At 37.8% G+C, this 24,270-nt stretch overlaps 1 protein-coding gene across 2 annotated transcripts in view; it reads right to left on the reverse strand.

The window, feature by feature from the left end:
• Positions 1-24,270, reverse strand: part of l(2)k14505 (ATP synthase mitochondrial F1 complex assembly factor 2 homolog l(2)k14505) — a 114,247-nt gene that overhangs the window by 47,225 nt on the left and 42,752 nt on the right. For both annotated transcript variants that reach the window (XR_010860731.2, XM_067150975.2), the window contains exons 3-4: positions 15,492-15,602; positions 6,849-7,029 (exon numbers count right to left, since the gene is read on the reverse strand). Coding sequence is in view for 1 of the 2 variants with exons in the window: in XM_067150975.2 (XP_067007076.1) it covers positions 6,849-7,029; positions 15,492-15,602 (292 nt within the window). In the remaining variant the exon portion in view is untranslated. The remainder of the gene's footprint in view (positions 1-6,848; positions 7,030-15,491; positions 15,603-24,270) is intronic.

A 24,270-nucleotide genomic window follows, 5' to 3' on the forward strand; every position in this document is an offset into this window, starting at 1 on the left:
AGACGGTAGAGAAACTTATTCAACATTTTGAAGGTAGAAAATGGTTTTCTACTTTTGATTTGTCGTCATCTTTCTGGCAGATTCCACTTAGAGAAAGCGACCGTCCACTTACTGCTTTTGCATACAAGAATTGCTTGTATCAGTTTGCCAGGGTGCCTTTCGGGACCCGTACTTCATCTGCAGCATTAATTAGGGCCATGAGTAAAGTATTAGGGAGGGACACGGATAGTTTTGTGACCATGTACATAGACGACATTGTTATAGCATCCCACACGTTTGAGGAACACAGTAAACACTTACATATTGTTCTACATAAAATCAGGGAAGGGGAATTTACATTAAAACTGAGTAAATCAACATTGTGTTCACAACAGATTACAGTAGAACCTCAATAATTCGAAATCGGTTAATTCAAAATCCCACGTAATTCGAAGAAGCTCTCGTTCCCGGAAACATGAGAGACAGTTTTGCATGTTATTTAAATTGTTTAATTCGAAATACGGATAATTCGTAATTCGAAGTACAATGTCGGCCCCATTACCGAAATTCAGACTTTTAATTCGAAACTGCCTTTACATTTTAAAACAATAGTATGTTACAGAGTAATTTCAACTCGAAATTTATCCGCGTCATAATAAAACACGTGTTCCGGAACGTGGAGGGGTAGCTTTCCGCACTTACACTCACTTCGGTGGGTCTACAGTGCGCTTCATGATTGCCAAGTTGAATGAAATCGGAAATCTTTTGTATTCAACCTTTTAAGGAACGCCGTAATACCACGCAACAGGCAGTGTGCGGGAAAACAGAATGCGCGAACACTAGCGATGCCGACAGTTGAAGAAAAAGCGTGGCTCATATAATAAATTTGTAGGCACCGAACAATACTGTCATTGCCGATGAAACTGCATTGCTTTATTTTAATGCGAGCCCAAACGGTCTTATGGTTTTAAAGGAGAAAGTGCCAGCCGAAGATTCGTACAAGGGTCGGGGATCTTTGTTGCAACTGCAATGCACATGGAAGCGAGAAACTTTATACCCTCGTCATAGAAAAGTTCAATAAGTTACAATGTTTTAAGGGCGTCGGGCACTTTCCATCCTAGTACAAAGCATCTAAAAACGCAAACAGTACAGATATCCAAAAAATAATGCATTTGCACAGGGGAACGAGCATAATTTATCCTCGTCTTTGAATTGTGTGATTTTTTTTTCTTTCGTTGCGTGAGGTTATGTACGTCAGTGATTTATCCAAGTGCATTATTTGAACATTGTAAATGCACCTTGTTGTATACATTTCGGAAATAGTTTTTCTATGGCATTGAAAAGGTTTAAACTGTGAATGGAGGTGATTTGCATGTATTAATGGGTCTTAGAATACTTTGTGACGCAGCAAGTGTTTACATTTCTGAAGTACGAGAGAAGTGCCAAGGCGGGAAATCGTACAAGGATAGAGTCATAGGAAAGTTTGATTTTAAGGGCATCGGGTCCTTTCTGTGTAAATACAAGGCATCTAAAATGCATACAGTATAGTAATCCAATTAATAAAGCACTTGCACATGGGAGCCAGCATAGATTTCTCCTCGTCTTTGAATCGTGCTTTTTTTTTTTTTCTTTCTTTCATTGCGTGAGGTTATATTTGCCAGTGAGATATGCAAGTGCATTATTTGAATACTGTAAATGCACCTTTTTGGATACATTTTGGAAATAGTTCTTTTTTTATGGTATTTGAAAGGTATAAACTGTGAATCAAGGTTAACTGCATGCAGTAACGGGCCTTCGTAACGCGGCAAGGGTTGGTACTTCTCAATTGCGAATTGGCGGTTAATTCGAAATCACGTAATTCGAAGTCCGATTTTTGAGTCCCAACGACTTCGAATTAACGAGGTTTTACTGTACATTTTTGGGACACACTGTATCTGAACAAGGGGTAAAACCGGAACAGACGAGATTAGACAAGATAAACAACACTCCTACTCCACGTAATGTTAAACAATTGAAATCTTTTCTGGGAATGTGTAATTACTTTCGACGTTTTGTGGGTAAATATTCTGCGCTGTTATAACCGTTTCGTGAGCTATTGAAAGGAGGTGCGAAGTGGAAGTGGAGGACAGAACATGATGAGGCTTTCCAGAAGTTGAAGGATGGATTTAATGAAACAGTTATGTTGAGATATCCAGTGCCAGATCGTGAATTTATTCTCATGACTGATGGTTCAGAGAAGGGAGCTGCTGGATGTTTATGTCAGAGATGATAACGGCAATTTAGGCATCGTTTCCTTAGCAAGTCGTGGGCTCAGTATGGCAGAAAAGAGATATACGATCACTGAGATTGAATTTCTTGCAATCATGTATTCATTAAGTAAGTTTAGAATGTATGTTTTAGGTAATAAATTTCAGATATGGACTGACCATCAGGCCTTGGTATTCTTAACTACTTACAAATTAACTAGTAATCGTATGACTCGTTGGATTTTAGCCATAAGTGAATATGATTTTAAGATACGTCATATTAAAGGGAAAAATAATGTAATGGCTGACTTTCTCAGCAGGTATCTCCCTAAGGAGGAAAATACTGTCTCTTTAGAGGTGAAAGAAGGTATTTTGATTTGTGTTGGCTCGATGACTGATAATACAGCAGAAAGAGATAGACTTCATTATCTGTTGTCCGAGCAGGAAAGAGAAGAAGAGTTAGCGGGACTGTTGACCTCGCTTAGAGATAAGGAACCAGGTACTGTTCTAGTGAACGGTAAACTTACGTATAAGTTATGTAATGGTTTTCTCACTAGGAAATGTTATTCTGGGCAGTTCAAAGTATGTGTACCTAAAGCCCTGCAAGAGGATATGATTTGGTTTTATCATAAGGAGCTGGGTCATTTTGGAGCAAATAAGGTCTTATATGCTATTCAGGGTAACTTTGTGTGGAGGAATATGGGACGGCACGTGAGGAAAATACTCGCTACGTGTGATCTCTGCCAACGCTCTAAGCACCCAACTAGACTTCTAGAGGGGCCCAGGCAGGCTGTTATTGTTGACAGACCCGGGAAGCTTATTAGTGTTGATCTGTTTGGACTGTTAGTTAAATCCAGATATGGTTACCAATTTGTTTTTGTCTTGATTGATGCCTTCAGCAAATATGTCAAGATGTACCCATTGAGGAAAGCTACAGGGAGGAGCTGTCTCAAACAGGTCGTGGACAGATATATTCCTGAGTTCGGATGTCCCCTCAGAATACTATCTGATCATGGCAGCCAGTTTATTTCGAAGATCTGGAATACCAAACTAAACGAACTGGGGATCAAAACTATATTTTCATCGGTACGTTGCCCGCAAAGCAATATGGTTGAAAGAACGATGCGTGAAGTAGGACGTACATTTAGGGCATATGTGCATGACAAACACAACTCATGGTTTTCACAGTTGAGTAATGTCGAACGTTGGTGTAACATCACGTTGCACGAGTCCACTGGATCTACGCCCTATGAAATTCATCACGGCAGGAAACCTACTAATGAAATTGCGAGTATGTTAGGCTTGGACTTGGGAGAGGAGAAAACTAAGGATTTTTATATCCAGCTGGCTAGGGAGAATTTAAAGAAAGCAGGAGATAAACGAGTTTGCCAGCAGAAGAAGACTAAATTGGATGAATTTGAACTTGGTGAGAAGGTTTTACTCAGAGTGCCACTCCTGTCATCAGCAGAAGCTGGTCAATTTTCTAAGTTTTTCATGTTATATCAGGGATACTTCACGGTAGTGAAACGGATTGGGAAATGTGCTTATTCATTAGAAGACAAGGAAGGAAATATCGTAGGCACATACAATATAAGAAATCTTAAGAAATATATCATGTGAGTTTGTTGATTAATTCTCATTACTATGTTAATTCACCATGTTTTATGAAGCTGGCATTGCGAACACGACTTCAGTGAAATTAGCGTGTGTTGTGATATTAAGTGAAGCACGGCAGTGCAATAAACTCCAGTGCTTGGAGAAAATGTATACAATGATATGTCTACGAGTATTATTTTGGACACTAAATGAACGTTTGAAACGACAGAAGTGAAAAAGAAATGTAATCTCTGTATGTAAATAATACTGTATAATCAAAGTGAAAATGGTATTTGATCTATGTTTTATATGTATAACAATGAACATCCAGATGGATGATACTGTGTACCCAATTTGTAAAGGGCATTTTTATACATGTATCTATGGTGTACTCTATTTCAGGTGATTATGTATATATTTCATGAATCAATCGATTATTTCATGAGGGAGGTGTTCTGTAACCGTCCAACAGGGTTACAGATTCCATTCAGGATTTATTTATTTATTTATTTATTTATTTATTTTTATTATTATTATTATTATTATTATTATTATTATTATTATTATTATTATTATTATTATTATAACCCGAATTCATAAGATTTTATATTCTGTTTCTCATCATTTAGACTGTAATAATTAGGTATCATGCACATTATTGTATTTAATCATAGGTTAAGTGAATTTGTTTGTAATTATGCTGTATATTAGTAAGTGAGATTTGTTGGTTTGATATAGTCATGCTGTGGCTTGTATCTCTGGCCAGATGAGCTGGCAGAGTATTTTGCATTAGAGGCTAAGTTTAACTGAGAATGTTATGTGCAAGTAGGTTTCCCGGTGACTCATGCAGCATAGTCAACTGTAATCCGCTTCGGTACGCTTATACGACACATGACTGATGACATCAGTGCGTGGGCACGTGATTGTGACCAAGTGTCAGTATTCGCCAGCTACTGTATGTTGAGGTAGAAGGGATGACCAGGGAGTAGGGATATGAGTGGTCATCACGAGGTTATAAAAGTCGAGGCAACGGTGGTGAGAGATCATATCAATCAGATCATATGTATCAGTCAGATGTATCAAATGGAAGAAGTGGCCTTAGAGTGATGGTCAGAGCTAAGAGTTGTGTTTGAAGAGGTCTTGTAATAATCGAGGACGTCTACAAGTGGTGGTTGTATCCGAGCAGAGACGGGTACTATGCTGATAAAGAAACATCATCTTCTTGTGAGGATGGACTTCACAAGATGTTTCAATAATATTTTCCAATTTCTTATAATATAGTGAGTGGATGTAACTACATTGGAGCTTACTACACGCGTACATGGTATGTAGGTCGACTCCTGGTTACATAAGAAGATAACAGCAGACGGCTCCTGACTTCAGCTCATAGGTTTTTCCAGGAATTTCAAGTTCATCAGCGGTATATGCAGACATCAGGTAATTAAAGCATCAGACATGCTATGCATTCATAACATGAAGAACAATGTAATCAGCGGCGATATCACCTTTCACTTCAAGTTCATGCCAATAGCTTTTTTGTTTAGATTAAATTTTCTTTTTATATGTTACCGCAAATCTCACTATATATATTTTTTGTTAAATTGAAATACGTCAATGCTTGTTCATTGTGATGTAAATTATAGTCATAAACTCAGTTTTATTTTAAATATAATAAGTAATTATATTTCCAAGTACAATCCTCAATTGTGGAAATGCAACCGTAATCTAATATTGTCCTGATCCATATCCCTGTATATTGCCAGATATGTGAGTTTATCACCTCACGCCTTGAGATAATTGATATAAGAGGTATGCTCTACCAAATTTTGTTATTTTTATTTAAAAAGCAACTGGTGCTCAAACAAATGTTATGTATATTGTGTGAAAGAGATGAAGGTATTGGAGTAGTGGTTGGAGTAGCCACAATGTGATTGACTTTCGTGTGCTCTAAGTGAATTGTTACCTTAGGTTTTCTTGCCTTTTATTTATTTTTTTTCTTCTCTGGTAAATTATGAATCCTGGTTCCGTGTGTACGGGGTGTTTAAAAATTCTAACTCTTGCGAAGGCTTGCCTGCAGTAAAGGTTTTATGGTAGTGAATGTTACTTCAACTTTGGGTTAATTAATTTCTAGAGTTTAGGTTTAATTACTAGCGTAGGCGACCGGTCGGGTAGGAAGCTTTGTTTCTTGTGTGCCATTAGTGTTCTTATTGAGGTGAGCATTATTTTATTTTATTTTAAACTTATCTTATTGTATTTAAAATTTTGTTTCTTCCAATCTTATGTTAGTTAAAAATTACTAATTATAAACCAATCAAGTTAATTGGTTTTCCACCTGTTGGTTTAAATCATTCCATTATTGAAAATCTTGGTGTTTGCTCACAGTTTATTGATGTTATCTGAAGAGTTTTAAGGAAGTTAATTTCTAGTTAAGTTTCTGTTTTTTTCTTTAGTTTTTGCAATTCTGTTTTCTTTAAAAGGTGGATTAAAATCATTTATTTCTACAAAAGGTGGGTTTTCATTCATTCAACTTTTTCAATGGAACACTGTCACCGTTACTTATTTAATTTCTGACCGCGGCCTTTTCCTGCTTCCATCTGTTTTCTACGGTTAAGTGTGTTTTTCCACTGGTTTGTTGTTTGATTGTGCGTTGTTGTTTTCCTTGTCCTCCTTGTCCTTCTATGTGTGCACTTTAACTTTCTTTTGGGGGCGAACACACTAACAACCTTCTCACTGGGGGGAGGTCTCTCTCTCTCTCTCTCTCTCTCTCTCTCTTCCCCCCCCCCCCCTGGTGGGTAAGGTTATGAGCCCATCATCCATAGGTCGTTTCGGGGACCTAGAGGATGGTGTTGGTTAGACACAGAATACAGATTGATTATGACTTTAATTTTTCAAAATTTTTGTGTTTGATTAAAGAAATATTCAGTAAGTGAATGCCACTATATATTACTATGGTAATAATTTTGGCTAAATTACCTTGACATTACAACCACTTGCATGAGAACTATTTTTTGTATTTTGGTTACTCACCATGGACAGCCCAAATATCATAAGACATCAAATGTCTGGTAATAACAGATTTGGCTTCATCAGTAATATTTGGGCCCTGAATATCTCTTGAGGGCTCTATATGAACATTATAACGTGTGCAAAACCAATCTAAAATTGGCTGCCACTCTTGCATTTGAAGAGCATACAGTTCATCATCTTCCTGAAATGAAGATATGTAATTAAAACATTAATTTCAAGGAAAGAAGTATTAGGCACAAACTAAGAGGCAAATCTGATCTTACTAACTGTTAAACTGGTAAATTTGAGCCACAAAATAATATAATTTTGGAGTAAGTCATTCTAAGCAGATACAATGAAGTTGTAGAAAGCAAGTTTGTAGTTTCATATAACTGCTGATATTGTGACCATAGTCACAGAACGTTTACATGGAACTAATACTGAACATCTAAGTCTGACCATTACTTGCATAATGCCCCACCGCACATTATTTCCCCCTCGAGACTTCTAGGACATTCTTTCTGAATCTTATTATTCCCGCATTATTTGTGTGCCGCATAATTTCCACTAGCATCTTTGGTATGAAATTGTACACTCCTTGCACCTAACAAGCCTGTTCCCTAGATTCCAAGCATCTATAAACACCTCTGCAAATGGAAAGTCCAAGGTCATTAACCATCCCTTTCCATTACCTGCTTCCCCAGCCTGCCTCTGGGCGGGAACACTGATAAGGAAACAAAGAGCTGTGAGACACTAGAAAACGTTAAACCTTTTCAATATCTTTGTAGTATTGTAACTAGTGACCCAAAGTCCTCTGCTGAAATCACTAACAGAGTCCAAAAAGGAGCACAATTTTATCACCAAGTTAGCTCTCTTCTATGGGATAACCAAATACCTTTAAGTACAAACAGAACCCTTTATCAGCTTCAATGATTAAATAGCTGCTTCTGTGGATCAGTGGTAGAGTGTCGGCCTCCGGATCCCAAGATAGCAGGTTCAAACCCGGCAGAGGTGGTCGGATTTTTGAAGGGCGGAAAAAAGTCCATTTAACACTCCATGTCGTACGATGTCGGCATGTAAAAGATCTCTGGTGACACATTTGGTGTTTACCTGATAAAATTCATTAAATCTCAGCCATAGATGCCCAGGAGAGTTTCGGTTTACTCGGTCTGCCATCTAGTGGGCCTCTAGTAAAACGGAACGTCTAAATTGACGAACAGACAGCCACATAGCGTCAAATTGAAATGTCTGCACACGGTAGCTGAGGCCATACGATTATTATTATTTTAATGATTAAATTTTCATTTCTTGATATTTTTAAACTCATTTGTAATTGCAACTGCATTCCAGATCCAAATAGTCACCCTCAATGGAGGACGGATGATTTATTTCTTTAATAAATCTCTCTCCCCTTGTGCCAATAATTACGTATGTCCTTGAAACCTGTACCATGAACAGTTAGAGATAGTAGCAAACCTCAAGCTACAGAAAACAAGAAGAGATAAGATCCAGAATGAAGAGATCCATCATAATACACAAGTAACGCAGTTGCTAAACGAAAATGTAAGATCATCAAGAGTCAAATGCTATGGCCATGCAAAAAGGATAGATCAAATGAGAACATCAAGTAAATGGCTAGAAAAGGAACTGGAAGTAGCAGGAACGGCATAGAGCTAGGAGAAAGGATCACGTCATGGGGTGAATGACAGCAGAAGGCCAAGAGCAGAATAGACAGCAATGCCGGACAGATAACGGACCTTAAGCATGATTTAGGGATGCGCGCTAGTATAATACTAGACCTCCAGAGGGAGATGACACAGTTAAGATTGCAGGATGATAGGTCCATGACGAACATAAAATCTATGTCATACCAGCAATGTTACCTGGGACCGGAACCATTAAACGAAGCCAGTAAGCTAGGACAACCGCCAGATGACACAGCGCATGATAGAGTATACCTAGTAACATAGAGGGAGCAAACATGAGCAGAAATGCACAGATGTCAACGCCAATAATTAATATTATTTGGACAGGGGACAACATGCCCAGCAAATCTGATGGACTAGGAGCAGTGATGCCCAAGGGTTTCTTGCGTCAGCTCGAAGACTACATACACGACCGCAGAGTACCTCATGAAAAACAGCTCAAGACCGTGGAGAAGCTGCTGGACGGACACAGCTTAACTTGGTTTATGGCATTTCGTTACTCATTCAGTAACTACGAAGAATTTAAGCAGGCGTTCCTGCGGAAGTATTGGAACCCACAAACGCAGCAGGCTATAAGATTGGAGCTATATTCCAGAAAGTACCCGGCAAATTCTCCATCTAAGTACTCTGAGTTCTTTGTGGCACAACTGCAACAACTCAAAGAAATAGATAATGCACCCACGGAGGAGGAATTGATTAGCGCGATAGGGAAGCAGATGCCAGTCGAAATTCAAAGGATCATGATCGCTTCGAATATCAAGACACTAGTGGACGCTAAGGCCGTTCTGAGACAGTTAGACAGACGACTCATGCATACCACCACAGGAACGTTAGACAACACGACCATCAGGTGAACTTAATTAACGCCACCGTGGAAGAGGAGAAACCACGCGGAAGAGACAAGGGATGGAAGAGGAGAAACCACGCGGAAGAGACAAGGGAACTAACACGTTCGTTAGGCAGGAAGGCACGTGGCAGCCAAGGCCGGAGTACCGCTACAACGAAGGGAACCGCTACAGTAGGCAACCCGCTAGATTCGAGCAATGAAACCCAGGAAATTGGCGCTGGCAGGATAGGAGACCAGCGAGAAGGGAAGAAAATTCAAGCCCCTACAGAAACAGAAGAGTGTTTACAAACTGCACGAGAGCTGCAGGCCGAGAATGGAACTCACCCAGACGTAATTTTAGAGAAGAAATCGAGGAGAGACAAAGAGAATCCGAGAAATACCTAAATGAATTGGCAAGGAAAGAAAGAGAGAAGGAACAATGGAAGGAGGTAATTTTGGAGAGAGCGGCACAAGAAGGATGTGAGGGAGCCGAGAGTGAGGCACTTCAACGTAAAAAGCAGAGAAATGGATGGCGCCAATGTAACAGTTCACAACGCTGCTAACTGGAAGCTGTATTATAGACCTGACAGCGTAGTAGAAGAAGGAGACGAAGAAGAAGCAGACGAAGAAATCAGAGAGGACGTCAACGCTTGTGGACCAAAGCCAAGTAAACGTGCACGTCTCAATCAGGAATTGCATGAGACAAATCCTGAGTGTGAGGCATGTGAGGACAACAAGAAGTTATGAAGACAACTACGACTATGGTGCAAGCAGGCACTGGAAGAAAATGCACGTCTCAAGGAAGAATGCCAGATTCCAATATTAGCTGAGGAATTCAAGCGGAAGCGGAAGGCCGCACAGGAGGAGACAGGAATCATGCCCAGCTGAAAATGAGATACCACGGAGATGAAAAAAAATCATTCCACGACTTTTTTTTGTCGAAGTAGGCGGATATGAGCCCTTATTGAAGTGCTCATTTAATTAATCAGTCATTTATTAAAATATACAGAGAATATTTCATTTTTATTAAGTACTAGTAACTGGCAAGAAACATATTCAGCAACACGTCGCAATTTCTGCAGGGAGCTTGGAGCTTGGGTTTGTTTACTCGCCAGCTAAATTTGGACCATTTATATTGGAAGGTGGAATTTCGACATGACGTACATAAAGCAGAACAGGGAAACAATAGGACTCCAACGGACAACATTTCGGATGCCCGGTGAGAGGCTAGGGTCACCTACGAGAGATGTTTTAAGTAAGCGTCAGGTACGCAATGTGTTGAGCCAATGAAATGATAGAACCACCGTCTAGGGAAGAGATGGCCCCAATCGAGGATACGACGGCATCCTCAAGGACAAGTTAATAAAAACGATGACCGCGTCAGTTAATTACCCTATTATTCGGCGAGATTCTGTGCAGGTAACATCGTAAGAAGCAGTTTTTATTTATGTGATCGTGTGGGGACTTGTAAAATTTTGTTGTAAGACGCTCAGTCTGCATTTAATCTATTCAAGTTTTCTAATACTAGGAGAATGGCATTTAACTAACGATTACCAAAGGGAGAGAACAGTTCCATTTAATCATTTCAAAATGCATAGTAGCCTGCCTGTGTAAATAGTTTCCGAGGGCATAAGCTTTACAATTTCCAGTCCAGCCTTTTACAAACGGAAAATATTTGACCTAGGTACGGGAGTAGATAAGAGAAGCGGTTCCGCAACTGAATGGGAACTGGTTTCACGGTCATTGGAAATTACCCCGGCTGTAGTATTCTAGTAACCGGCAGGTTGATCTTGACCTAGTTTCTACATCGTGAACGAGGGGATGTTTTAGACGACATCCGGAAGCAGAAGCAGCAACGGAAAATACGTCATCACCTTTCTACCCTTCGATGGAGACAAAAGGACTCATCCAAGTCTTTTCGAAGGCAGCGTCATCATCGATATGGCTGGCTAAAAACAAGATGGGGTCGGCTGTTTCCTGAAGACAGGCGGCGATAAGTCAACGAAACAGATGGGTACAGAGTTTTCAATGTAAATTATGTGAGTGTGAATGTGTTTAATGTTGCAAAAGGGGATAGGTTAGCTTGATATTTAATTTCAGTAGATGTAGCTTTGTTTGGAAGGACTACGTCCTATTTAAAGTAAATGATAGGAAGCTTGTTATTGTAAATATAATTGTAACGTAAATGTGGACCGCTTGCATGAGGTCGCAGCTTGCTTTCTTACATTTTATACTGATTTATTTAGCTGAGTGGTTAGCGTCATTTCTTTTACGAGTCAGTTTCTTATTTTAGCCTCTTGATTTGTTTTGCTTTGAGATTTGAAACGCAGTGTACATCTCGGAGCTTAATTGTAATTGTAAATAAGGATTCAATTTTTTTTTTTTTTTGCTAGTTGCTTTATGTCGCACCAACACAGACAGGTCTGATATCGATGTTGATTCCCATGGGGAATCTTAAATATTTGTTCCGAATGAGTAAATTTATAATACCAATATAAATGGTCTGTTATTGGATATCATAAATTTTCCAGCTAACTCATTCCTGGTTGCCAGCGTTTCGCCCTCGTCAATAAAAGTAAACCATGAAAAACTTCAAGAAAACAGAAACGACTTTCAAAGACGTATGCGGGAGAAGAAAATGGAGACTTGTGAGGATATTCGAGAGAATACGGCTAATATAGCTAAGGATGTTGCACCATTGCGACGAACTCGCAGACACCGATGGTGGACTACAGACTGATGTAGCAATTGATAGGAGAGCTGCAGCCTATAAAGCATGGTACGCAGATAAAACAGAAGATAAATTTGAGACATACAAAGAGGTACGCAAACAGACAGCAAAGATCCTCCGGCAAGCCAAAAGGAATCAAATATCTGAAGAAATTCGAAGTATTGACACGGAATTTAAGAAGAACAATACTAGAAACTTTTATAGGACCTTTAAAGAGCACATACATGGATATCAACCATCTACCATGGGATTTCGAAGGGAAGATGGAAAATTGGCAGTGAATAAGAATGAAAATTGTGAGATATTAGCTACATATTTTGAGAAATTGTTGAACTGTGGAAAACCTAAAAATAAATGGCCAAAAGAGGATCCAAAGCAACGGAATGAAAACTCAATACCCCCTGACGAAAAAGAACTCCGTGAAATAATTACAGACTTAAAGAACAACAAAGCTGCAGGGGAAGACTGTCACAGCAGAGATGCTGAAAAGTGGTGGAGAAATCGCAATAACAATTTTAAGGCGAGAAATGGAAAAGATATGGGAAATGGAGGTAATCCCTGAAGATTGGAAAAATGCTATCATTCATCCTCTACACAAAAAAGGTGATAGAGCAGATCCTAACAACTACCGCGGCATTTCCATCACACCTGTAACTTATAAGACACTCTCTAAAGCACTACAGAGGAGACTTGTGGAACCAGTGGATCACCAACTAGGCGAGTATCAAGCGGGATTTAGGAAGGGAAGATCGTGCGTTGATCAGATCTGGAGTCTGAAACGTGTACTAGAGAATCATCTCTCAAAGGATCTGGTAGTCATTTTTGTAGACTTTAAAAAGGCGTATGATTCAGTCGACAGGGAAGTGCTATTCAATATATTAGTGGAATTTGGAATTGACGCCAAAACAACAGCAATTATTAAGCAGACTTTAACTGGGACACATTTGAAAGTTAAGTTCATGGGAGAGAACTCCAAGCAGTTCGAAATTAAAACAGGAGTCAGGCAGGGTGATGGATTGTCACCAATTCTTTTCAACTGTGTGTTGGAGAAGATTATCCGGGAGTGGGAAAAAGAACTGGACAGAAAAGGATTACTTAACCAAGTATACATTGGAGGGTCAAAAAGTGGTGTCATGATTAATTGCCTTGCCTTTGCTGATGACGTTGCGCTACTATCTAGGAATACTGACACAGCAATAGAACAGCTGAATGTACTAAAACTACAAGCAGAAAAAGCAGGACTACAGATTTCTTTCGAGAAAACTAAATATATAACAAACATCAAAACAGCCCCTCGGTACCTGAAGACAGAACACGTTAAAATAGAAAAAGTTGATAGCTTTAAGTATTTGGGTGAAATAGTGCAATTGAAAACAAATGAAAGAGAAGCAAACAACACCAGACGGGAGAAAATGGCTGCGGCTTTTCGTAAGACATATCCTATATACAAGAAGAAAACCATCTCCAGACGAGCTAAACTAAGGCACTACAATACAGTGATTAAAACGGAATGTCTGTATGCTAGTGAATGCCTCCAAATGACAGGAAAAGCGGGACTGAGAGAAGCTGAGAAATTTGAAAGAAAGATCCTTCGCAAAATAATGGGTCCAAAGATTGTGGATGGACAGTATAGGCTGCGAGGAAGGGAAGAACTTTACCGAGACAATGAAAGGCTAACTGAGTCCATGAGAAAACGGAGACTTAAATTCTATGGGCATTTATTTATTCATTCATTCATTCATTCATTTATTTAGCTTCCATAGACTGTACAATTACATATTTTGAAATATGCCAACAGTATAGGAGTTGTCAAGTGATTTCCTAATACTAACAATAATATATGCACAACAATGAACATTTTGAAAAAGAAGAAGAACAGAAACACCACATACCTCAATGTTAGGACAGCACATCTTAATTTTTTTAAATAATATTAATAACCAATATTTACAAGACAAAATAAAAATATATTGGTGTGGTGTTAATAATGTGAACATAGTCAATGTGACATTAACATATTTTTAAGGCTATATACTAGATTACAAGTTAATAAGTAGTAGCATCATTACCAGCACTTCATGGTATTGGCCCAAATATAAGATAATACCTGCCTGAAGACGATATTCACATTATACCGGGTGAGCAGAATAAAGCAGAACCGCTCCATCCTGTGCGTGGGAATTCCTGAGTGAGTGAGTTAGACGGTGACGAAATACATTGCCAGATGTACTCAAGGCCACGCTACCGCACCAGGTTTCAGTCTTTGTTGAACGTTTGGCTTTCGTTGGTGACATTAGTACAGCGTGTGAATTCAGCGAAATGGCTCAGGTGGCTCAAGTCGGGTATCAGTATCCTTTCCCCCAAAGAATATTCATGTACGATTCATACGCCTCTACAGAAAGTGTGAGGGCCGTAAGGGGATTATTTCAAGAGAAGTTTCCTGATGTTCAAGTTCCAGGTTGGACTTGATTCATAGATTAGTAAATAAATGATGGAAAACGAGAAGGCTTCATGATAAGAAACGTAATAAACTCACACAAGAAACTGTAGGTAATATCGGTAACGCTCTGGAGAGGTCTCCTATAAAATCACTTTGACGACTTGCTCAGGAAATGGAAATTTTGTATGGTCCTGTTCGAATGGGTACAAAGTTACTGAAGTTGAAGCTGTATAAAATTACTGCAGTGAAAGAACTTAAACCGGATGTAATTTTGAGAATAGGTTTTGAATGCGATACATTACCGAGAAATTGAACCTAATCTAATGTGCTGATTGTTTGTTTGTTTGTTAGAAATAGCTTACGTGACAATGTATTTACTGCAGACTCCCTGTCACGCACGCACCTCCCATGTGCAGGCTCCGCTGCCAGGCTGCGGTACTGGTTCTGCTTTATGTTCCTTACCCTATACAAGCAACCAGGCATATCAGACAAATTCATTTTCTTACAACATGAAGGATCCTATTACACTATTTCTATCTAATTGAAGATAGTGTTGAAAATAAGTGACTACGGTTCACAGACAGCTTTCAGTGACTGTTTAATCACTGGGAACAATACACACAGAAGTGAGGATGACTCAGAATAGGAACAACCCAACATTGTATCCAACTGAAATTAATACTACAAAGAAATAGAAGACAACAAAGATGTTAAAGGGAAAAATTCTGTTAATAAAAGAAATGTATAATTTATTCTTTAACTTTTGCATTAAACAAATCTCTGGTTTATTGTGTTCCAACTCTAGGTACAGTACTGGTATTTAGACTAATGTACCTTTCTTGTAGATCACCATTATACAAGATTGCCTTTCATGTGGGCCCTTCTTGTAAAAAAACCAACACTTCAGGGCCATCTTATATTTGGGTCAACACAGTATTCATACAAAAGGTATAATACATACACTTGACTGGAAGAGTACAGTGTCATTTTCCAAGAAACTAAGGATTTGCTGGACCAAATCATACTTCGTCAGGTTGTTCGGGTTGTCGATGACCGTACTGCATAGACCTGACTGTTAAAATAACACTATAATATAGTAGTTGATGATACCTGTAAATAGGATTAATTAGAAACATCATCACCATAAAAAGAATTAAACTGTGAGAAAACTTCAGACAGCTTTGTCACATCTGAACATTTTTAATATACGAGAGCAAATCAAATGAACGCCTTAAACATTTTTTTCAATTAATTTTACTGACAGAAACTATATTAATTTTCTACATTATCTCACATTCAATGAAAGCACGTACAAAACTGCATGGATTCCTCTAGAATTCTTTTTTTTGTCTGCATAATCACTCATGCACCGCCTTCATCCTTCAACTTCATCTGAATGGAATGTCTTTCCTCCCAGTGCCTCCCTGAGTAGTCCAAACAAGTGGCAGTCACCAGGTAAATACGGTGGATGTGGAAGACGCCCAAAATGCAGGTTCTGGACAGCCGCAACTGTTACAAAGGCACTGTCATGCAGCGGCATGCATCACCATACGGAACTGTCATTCCTTGATGAATTTAAATAGGTTTCACACCTTCACTATTCAAAAACTGATTGACAGACTGCTGTTCTTTCCTAGTCTGAAGTGGGATGGCCAGGTGGCATTTGCTTGTCTGCACGGTGGATATTCATTAGAGCCTTTGAAACAATACTGTCAGTGGATAGAACCATTTATTACACTTTTAAGGTTTTCATTCCACTTACTCTCGTAGTCCATCAACCACAGGTAAAAGTGAGCCAATGATCTAAGCCTTAGAACTTAAAAAAGATATACTGCATTTATATACAGTGAAATCTCAATACAATACAGAAAAATATATTGTTGTAGAGTGAGCTATAACAGGTTCAACACAATAACATCTGAAAACTGATTTACATTAACTACCTCCCACATCATATCATTTAATTCCCACTAATGTGAAGTTTGTGATATCAGAAACGCATTAAAAATACTTGTAATTCAAAATACTAAACGACAATACCTTACCTATGTCCAGCAGAGCAAGTCATTATTGCAGCACTCCACTAGTGTAAACTACCATAGTTATTGAAATCTGAAATGACAGTGTTTCACATTCCTCTTCATGAAGACCTAATTGTGTCGAGATTCACAGCTACAATTCAGTCCTTGGAATGTACATGTCAAAATCAGATAACAGAGGGCCTATTTTAATTTTAAGCAGCTGTCTGATAGGTACAGTACCGCCATTTGAATCCTTCTGGTATGCAAACCACGCAGATCTTCCTGGAGTTCCGTAGCTGCAAGTTCCCTGAGTTGCCCGACAAACCCACCCCTCCAGTAAGTATACAACTATAAACACTCTTGCTTGCTATGCTTACGCAATAGGAAAGTGAAACCTCTGTATGACGATGTTCCTAATTACTTTAGTGCTTGGATTATCGTAGTACCAGGAGGAAACCACATCACTGAGGTCTGAAAATGCAATCGTAATAGAGAGATTTATCATTAACGAGACTATCATTAAATCAAGAATAATTTTAAATTGAATTAATGGAATTAATGTGGGACTAGAGTATTTTAATGTTACAGAGGGGATGATCATTGTATCAGTAATCGCTGATGGAGATTTCACAGTACTCTTTTTACAGGAATAAGTTATATTTGAATTGTAACGTCAAACGATTGTTCCCAAAACTATCATTTTCCCAGACCTACTGTTCATAATTTGCAGTCCCAAGAACATATCCAATACAATCTGGATCAAAAAGCTCTTTCTTGATGTATCATTTTCCCCAGATATCATCTTTTTCTCTCATCCAGCTCCTGCCAGGTTCAGATGTTTATGGCACCTTTCGCTCTTCCTCTATCCAACCATCATTGTTCCTCTTTAACTGTGTTCCAATCTAGGGTTCTTCTAATTTATTATTCTTGATCATTTACAACCACCTTAGTCTGGGTCTCCCTCTTCCATCCTGTTAACATGTCCAGACCTCCCCATTCTCATAGGTAATAAATTTCATATTAATCCATACAAAACAGCAATATAATGTAAAACAAAAGCTAAACATTTCCACATATTCAATACTATTTGTTATAACCTTAAAAAGTTACATTTTGTTGAAACTTGTTTTGGTCTTACTACAGACCATCATCAGTCTAAATCAAAATCTTGCCTTAACTTTTATTGATACATCGAGAAAGAACTTTTTGATCCAGAAGCACTAAAGGAAGCACGACGCTAAAACAACAACTTATCTACATTTATATACCGTATTTTATGGACAATTCAGTCTTAGCTAAACTATAAGCTTTGTCTATATATCGACGAAGTCCCGCACTAAACACCGGACGACTACCTGATTTCAACACAAGTGTTCATATTACTTCAAGAAATTCACACTATTATACCACCAGTAGGCAAACACAGCTGATGATATAACATAGTCACATATACAACACGCCGCAAGCCATAAGTTTTAATGTGGAACAGTGGACACTTCACAATTCAAGAATATTGTATATTCAACATATATCACCTGTGCACATAATAGTAGTGCAAAGTTTTTACTCTCCTACCGATTAACGTAGACGAAGATAAGACGAAAAACATTTGATAACGTTTTTATCCATACTATGTGACACCTTTATAATTTAAGAAAACGTATTTTAACATACATCATTCATGTACATATAGTAATGTTAACTTTTTAATTATTATATCAGTTATTGTAGATGATTATTTAAACTAGACCAATTGTAATGACTATGTTTTCACCCATACCATATGACATTCTTATTGTGATGTTTTAATTGTATGTTATGATTGTCAGCTGAAGATGACCTTCACAAGGTCGAAACTGGTACTGTAGAACAATAATATATAAATGTATGTATTGATTAGGTGGAAGCTTCAAATCTTCATATTTGTGAATATAATACGGAAATGAAACTTATAGATTATGATATTGGATATGTTCTTGGGACTGCAAATTATGAACAGTAGGTCTGGGAAAATGATAGTTCCAGGAACAATCGTTTGAGGTTACAGTTCAAATATAACCTATTCCTGTAAAAAGAGTACTGTGAAATCTCCACTTAATTTCTTACTCTGTCCTTTCCTTTAAATCCTGCAATCTATCGTTCATCAAGTTTAAACACTGATCGATCATCGTATCGTTATACAGATTCATCTGCTCCATGTCCCTCCTGTGCTATCAGATGTAGTGGAAGGCCAAAAGCCAGCTGCGCCCACCAAGTATGAATTTCTATTGGCTATTGAAAAGTTACTTCTTACATTCGTACTGTTTTCTGGGAAACTGTGCATGATGTTCTACTGGCTACCATAAATTTCACTCTGCATACTACGGCTTCAAGTTCCAAACGCATACAGAGTAAGCCAAATGTTCAGTTCATTCTATTCCTAATCTGAAGCCGCAGTGCGCTCTCCACAAACCTTCGGCTTACTTCACCATCAGGGGTTAAGGTCAAGTGTAAATTTCAAGTTTTGAGCTTCAGTATCCAATTTAAAGATAAAAATTTCATGATGTTCCGTATTGAACTGTATCACAAATTGAAATAAGAAATAACATAGTTCAACCTATTCAATACAAATAAATTATCTTATTTTGCCTCTTAACTGTTTTTGTGAAAGACTCATTCTTTAATTTCTTATTTACCTATGCATTGTTTTTGCATTTTATTCGGCTGATGATGACACAGCTTGGGGTCGAAACAGGTACCGGTACCGTTTCCGCTTATAATTAAATAGAAATGTAACACTACATTTCTTATTTATTTGTACTGAATAGGTTGAACTACGTAATTTCTTATTTCAATTTAATTGCTTCAGCATCCAAGGCAAGAGAGTTCGGAGATGTAGCCTACGTTCTTACAGTACAGTACTTCACTTTGAGTGTATAGTTATTACTAAATCATCATATTCTGTGGATTTTTCGTGCAATTGAAGAAACGCTTTTTTTTAACCCACTCGATTAATCTAACATCACATTCACACGAGCATTGGCCAGATTTACAACTCAAATGATGAGACATTCAGGCGCTGCACCAAGTCGTATGAACTACTTTATATTTTTACCACCGCTGCAAGGGTTTTCCTTTGGCAAACTTCTATGAATAGAGCAGGAATGTGGTCTGTTTACAGCTCTCCTTCTAAGAACTTACAATGTAATTTATTGCCCAATTGTAGCCTCTGCAAGTACAAACATCTCATCAGGTGTCAGTCAGTCTCCTAGTCATAGAAAACAGCAGTGGCAGCAATGCTACTGCTGAGTTATTAAGTGTTTTAAACCAGTGGTTCGGAACGTCCATGGGCCTGCACCCCCTTTGTATCAGTAAATTATTTCACACACCCCTAATGAAATACTAATTTACACGAGTTCTACTTTCTGTTAGGGTTAATATCTCAAAAAAATATTTTATAATGATTTTTTTATTATTATTATTATTATTATTATTATTATTATTATTATTATTATTATTATTAATTATGAGTGCTTACATGTTGTAATAATTTCAATGCAATTACTTTACAAAGAAAGTCATGAATAACAGAAATAATACGAGAATAAAACCAAATTACAGAGTATTCTACCCTCACTGCAAATCACATTTCAAACAACATCATTTGATTTTATTTTGTAAGAACAGAAATAATGATTAATGAGAGGGCTCGCAATGTTTCTCTTTCACAAGTTTTTTAATGTTCGGTTCCAACTGTGATAGTGCACATCTCAGAGCACTTTCAACATCTACGTGCTCGGTATTTTGATTTGATGAAAGCCAGCATAGAAAACCCAGATGCACAAAGATATGTTGATGGAAACTGCACAACCACCTTGCAGCTTCCATAGCAACTTGTGGGTATATTGAAAAATAATTTAACCAAAATTCTTCAACAGTCAAATGTAGAAACTCAGCTTTTGCTTCAGAATCACATTTTAGGTCGATTGCCTGGGAATCAGGAATCAAATTTAGTTCTATTTTGAACAGATTGTGTGTCAACTGCAATTGCCAGCCATCTAAAGAAATGTCTGGAAAGCAGCATCCAACTTCAGTTTTCAAGGATGACAAATGTTCTGAAATTAAGGTCTTCAATTCACTTTTCAAATTTAATGGTAGATTTTGGGTGTCATCAAGAAGCTTGTCAAGTATAATCATTTTAGTAAAAACTTGTTCCTACATGCATGATTTAGCGGTGATTAAGATAACGTTTTGTAGTAGATTCTTTTCTTTGCCACAACATTTTACTGTTTAGCAAATTCGTGTGTGCTTTTCACAGATTCCCCTGAAATTCAACAACGCCTCCCCAGGTTGAGAACTGTTGTTTTAAACAGTGATTTGGAGAACAGTGATGCAATTATGACAACATTGAAGAAGAGATTTTTAGTGAAAGTGACAGTTCATTTGATACAAGTGACTGTGAAATCATACCTAACAGCCCCACGTGCAAAAGCAAAACACAGTGACTGGGTGTGGGTTAGTAATAGTGATAACCAACTAATTATTCATCACTTTACTGGCTAACCAAAGTTGTCAGAACTGAGAGACAAATATTTAGATCAGCCATTCCCAAACTGTGGTCCGTGGACCCTTGGGGGACCGCGATGCAAGGGGTCCACGATGATAATGTAAGTTGTAAGTATTTGAAGAGTGAAATTTTGTTGTACATACACAATTCATAGACCATATATTAAATTTAGGAACTACGTCTTCACTGTTGTGCAACTCACATACAGTACGGTAACTCTTAATTCGACCCATGGATGGTACAAGCCAGCAGTGGAAAAAGAAGAAATACTTCAAGGCAGTGTAAGTGATGTAATTGTGAGTATGCACGCTCAGAGCATATTTTCTGTCTCTGGTTGAGATCAGAAATCTCTTCTTTGAAACTGAACATCAACTGCCCTCCCTTGAGGAAAATCACCTAGCTGAAGTACCTTGGCAGGCAGAAAGTGAAAAATAAATTGAAAAATTATGTGTGTGTAGAATCAGATGGAGTGGCATGTTTAGCTCGAGAAAGTTCCATTAATGTTACCACAACTCCACGTCTCTGATATTTGGGTCCATGACATCCCTTAGAACCTACAATTTCTACAACATACCTTTTCTGCTTTCACTCAAATGAAAACAAAGTACAGAAACAGCATTAACATAGAGGCTGGTCTTCAGCTTCAAGTGACTATGCTTGTAAAACTTTTGGTCTTTGGAAAATAGCACCATCTGTCCCATTGATCCAACAACCGCAACAAATTATTTTTTTAAAAGTAACTTTCCAGATCAAGATTATTGTAGTTATTAGCCTGGTGTCGCATGGTTTTATAATTTCTGTGCATTTATAAAGTACTAAGTTAAATTAAACTTTTAGGGGGCCTCAGAGACAGGAAGCCCTGATTTAGATAACTCTGTATCGAAGTTCTGGATCCCCTGTTTTCCCACGTTGCGCGGGAAACAAATATTAGCGCTACGGAACAATTACCGGACGCATATAGGAAAAAGAAATATGGGATGGAAAAGATGTCTAGAAGTTATTTTTCATAGTGATAAAAGATGTCTGGGAATAGATCCTCATAATGTTTGTGTAAATTGGCCTAAAAATGAAAAATATAGTTCATATGTAGAAAACAATTTGTTGTATATTGCAGCAGTATGAGAAAGCATATTGAATGTCTACTCATCTCGCGGGCCAGTGGAACATCGTATAAAAAAAATGTGTGTGTTCTGCTGCATTAGAGGGGAACATGTACGACTGGCAGAGAATAAACGATAACAAATTGTTTGACACTAATGAGGATGAAATTAATGCCTACTTTGCCCTCTGCATTCTGATATCCCAGGTTCGTAAGCCTCGTATACAATGACATTGGAGCAAAGATAAATGTATCAAAACCCCAAAATGTCTGAAGTACCTCTACATATACCGAATATTTCCAGATTTCCACGCAAAATCTTTGTTCTGACGACATTGTTGGCGAGTACAATTATTTTTAATGCATCACTGAAAACTGTGCTGTTCAATTTATGGCGGTGCACACTAGTTCTGACCGGGTGGCTTGCTTGTGTTGAGGGCGATTTAAATCTGACTTCCAAGCGAGCACGCAGGAACATTAAACCTGAAGCAATTGGGTTAAACAAGTCAGTGAATTGTGATTACAGTAATAGAATAACAATTTTACAAATTACATTATACTGGTAAAATTATTCAGTGACACTTGTGCCATTTTTCCGGTAACAAATTCTTGTAAAATAACAAAAATTCGTTCCTGGAGCACACTGGTGCTGAAATTCAGTGAAATGCGAAATATATATTGTTCTTATGCATGAATTCATACTTTAGCATACTTTTAGGAGTATTTACGTAAAATTACTTTTTTCCAAAATTACCCTTCGCCCACAGCCGCAAAACATTACCATCCATGAAGGGTAAACATTTTATTTTATCCTTCCAATGAAAGGAACAAGAAAAATGTATTTTACAAACAACATTAAAAATTATTGTTAATTCTGTATGTATTGAGAATAGGACACATTCACAGGAGATCCTTTGCTCAAAATGTCTTCAGTTTCATAAGTCACAGTAACTCCCAATGAATCCATCAATACTACGAGGCAATCAGCTTAAAATTATAAATAACCACTGCCAGTAATGTTGATAACAAAACATTAGCATGTGGATAACCCACTGATCGCTATACATGGATCGCTGGTGGCAGGTCTCCGCTGCAGGAGAAAGTACGCCAAGTTGAGCGCGCGGTTCGCCATGTTGGCATACCCAACCTAGAGCTCTCCTTATGGGGAAGCAATGATAATATAGTCAATTTTAAGTCGCAATTAATGGCGCATTGGAATAATTAAAAATATAGAGACATGTTCACTCAAAGCATAAGGACATTGGGATCACTGACACGTCATTCCGAGGTCAGTAAATCTCCGGGATAGCAATAAACATGAGTGTATAATAACGGCGGCAAATATTAACTTAGGTGCTGAATACATGCAATTAGCGATCGGTAACACAATACGAGTGAAAACCAGTTTCTGGAAACATTGCTGTAAATTGTATACATGTATGCCACGAAATTATGCATTCTTAAAATGATGTACCTATAAACGTAGCTCAATATACAGGCCTAAATTCGACATATCGTAATCGGTGCTTGATAATGAATTTCTGTTTCCTGTTTCCATGAAATAACGTGCATATTATCAAATTAAAATATCATTGAAGCAAATGTACACATTTATAAAACCAGCAAATATTCAAAACTTGTCAATATATCATATTACCTGCAGCTTAATTTACTATTACAGACCTCTTTAATTAAATTCAGCTAGCAAAGCGATATTGACAGTCATCATCAGAAATATGTAACACCAGTTAAAAGAGTCCCAAATACCACGAATAGTATAATGGGATAGCCCCAAACACCCACCACACTTTCCCTTCTCCCACCACTCCAGTGACTGAAACCCATAATTATTACTGATGTAAATAAGGTCTAGAATTCCTCCAGACTTCATTTTCTAAGATTGTTATAAGGTCACGTCAATTATTTCATCGAAACCCTCAGTTTAATTATGAGAAAAAATATATAAGTAAATCTTTACTTGCAGTTAATGTTCAGTAAAATTGAAAACAGTTGGCTGTACATCACTTCTAAGGTGTACAGTTTGTCCATTTCTATCAAAACAGTCTTCCTCTAA

The sequence above is a fragment of the Anabrus simplex genome, chromosome 7 (genome assembly GCF_040414725.1).
Source record: "Anabrus simplex isolate iqAnaSimp1 chromosome 7, ASM4041472v1, whole genome shotgun sequence".
NCBI lineage: Eukaryota > Metazoa > Arthropoda > Insecta > Orthoptera > Tettigoniidae > Anabrus > Anabrus simplex.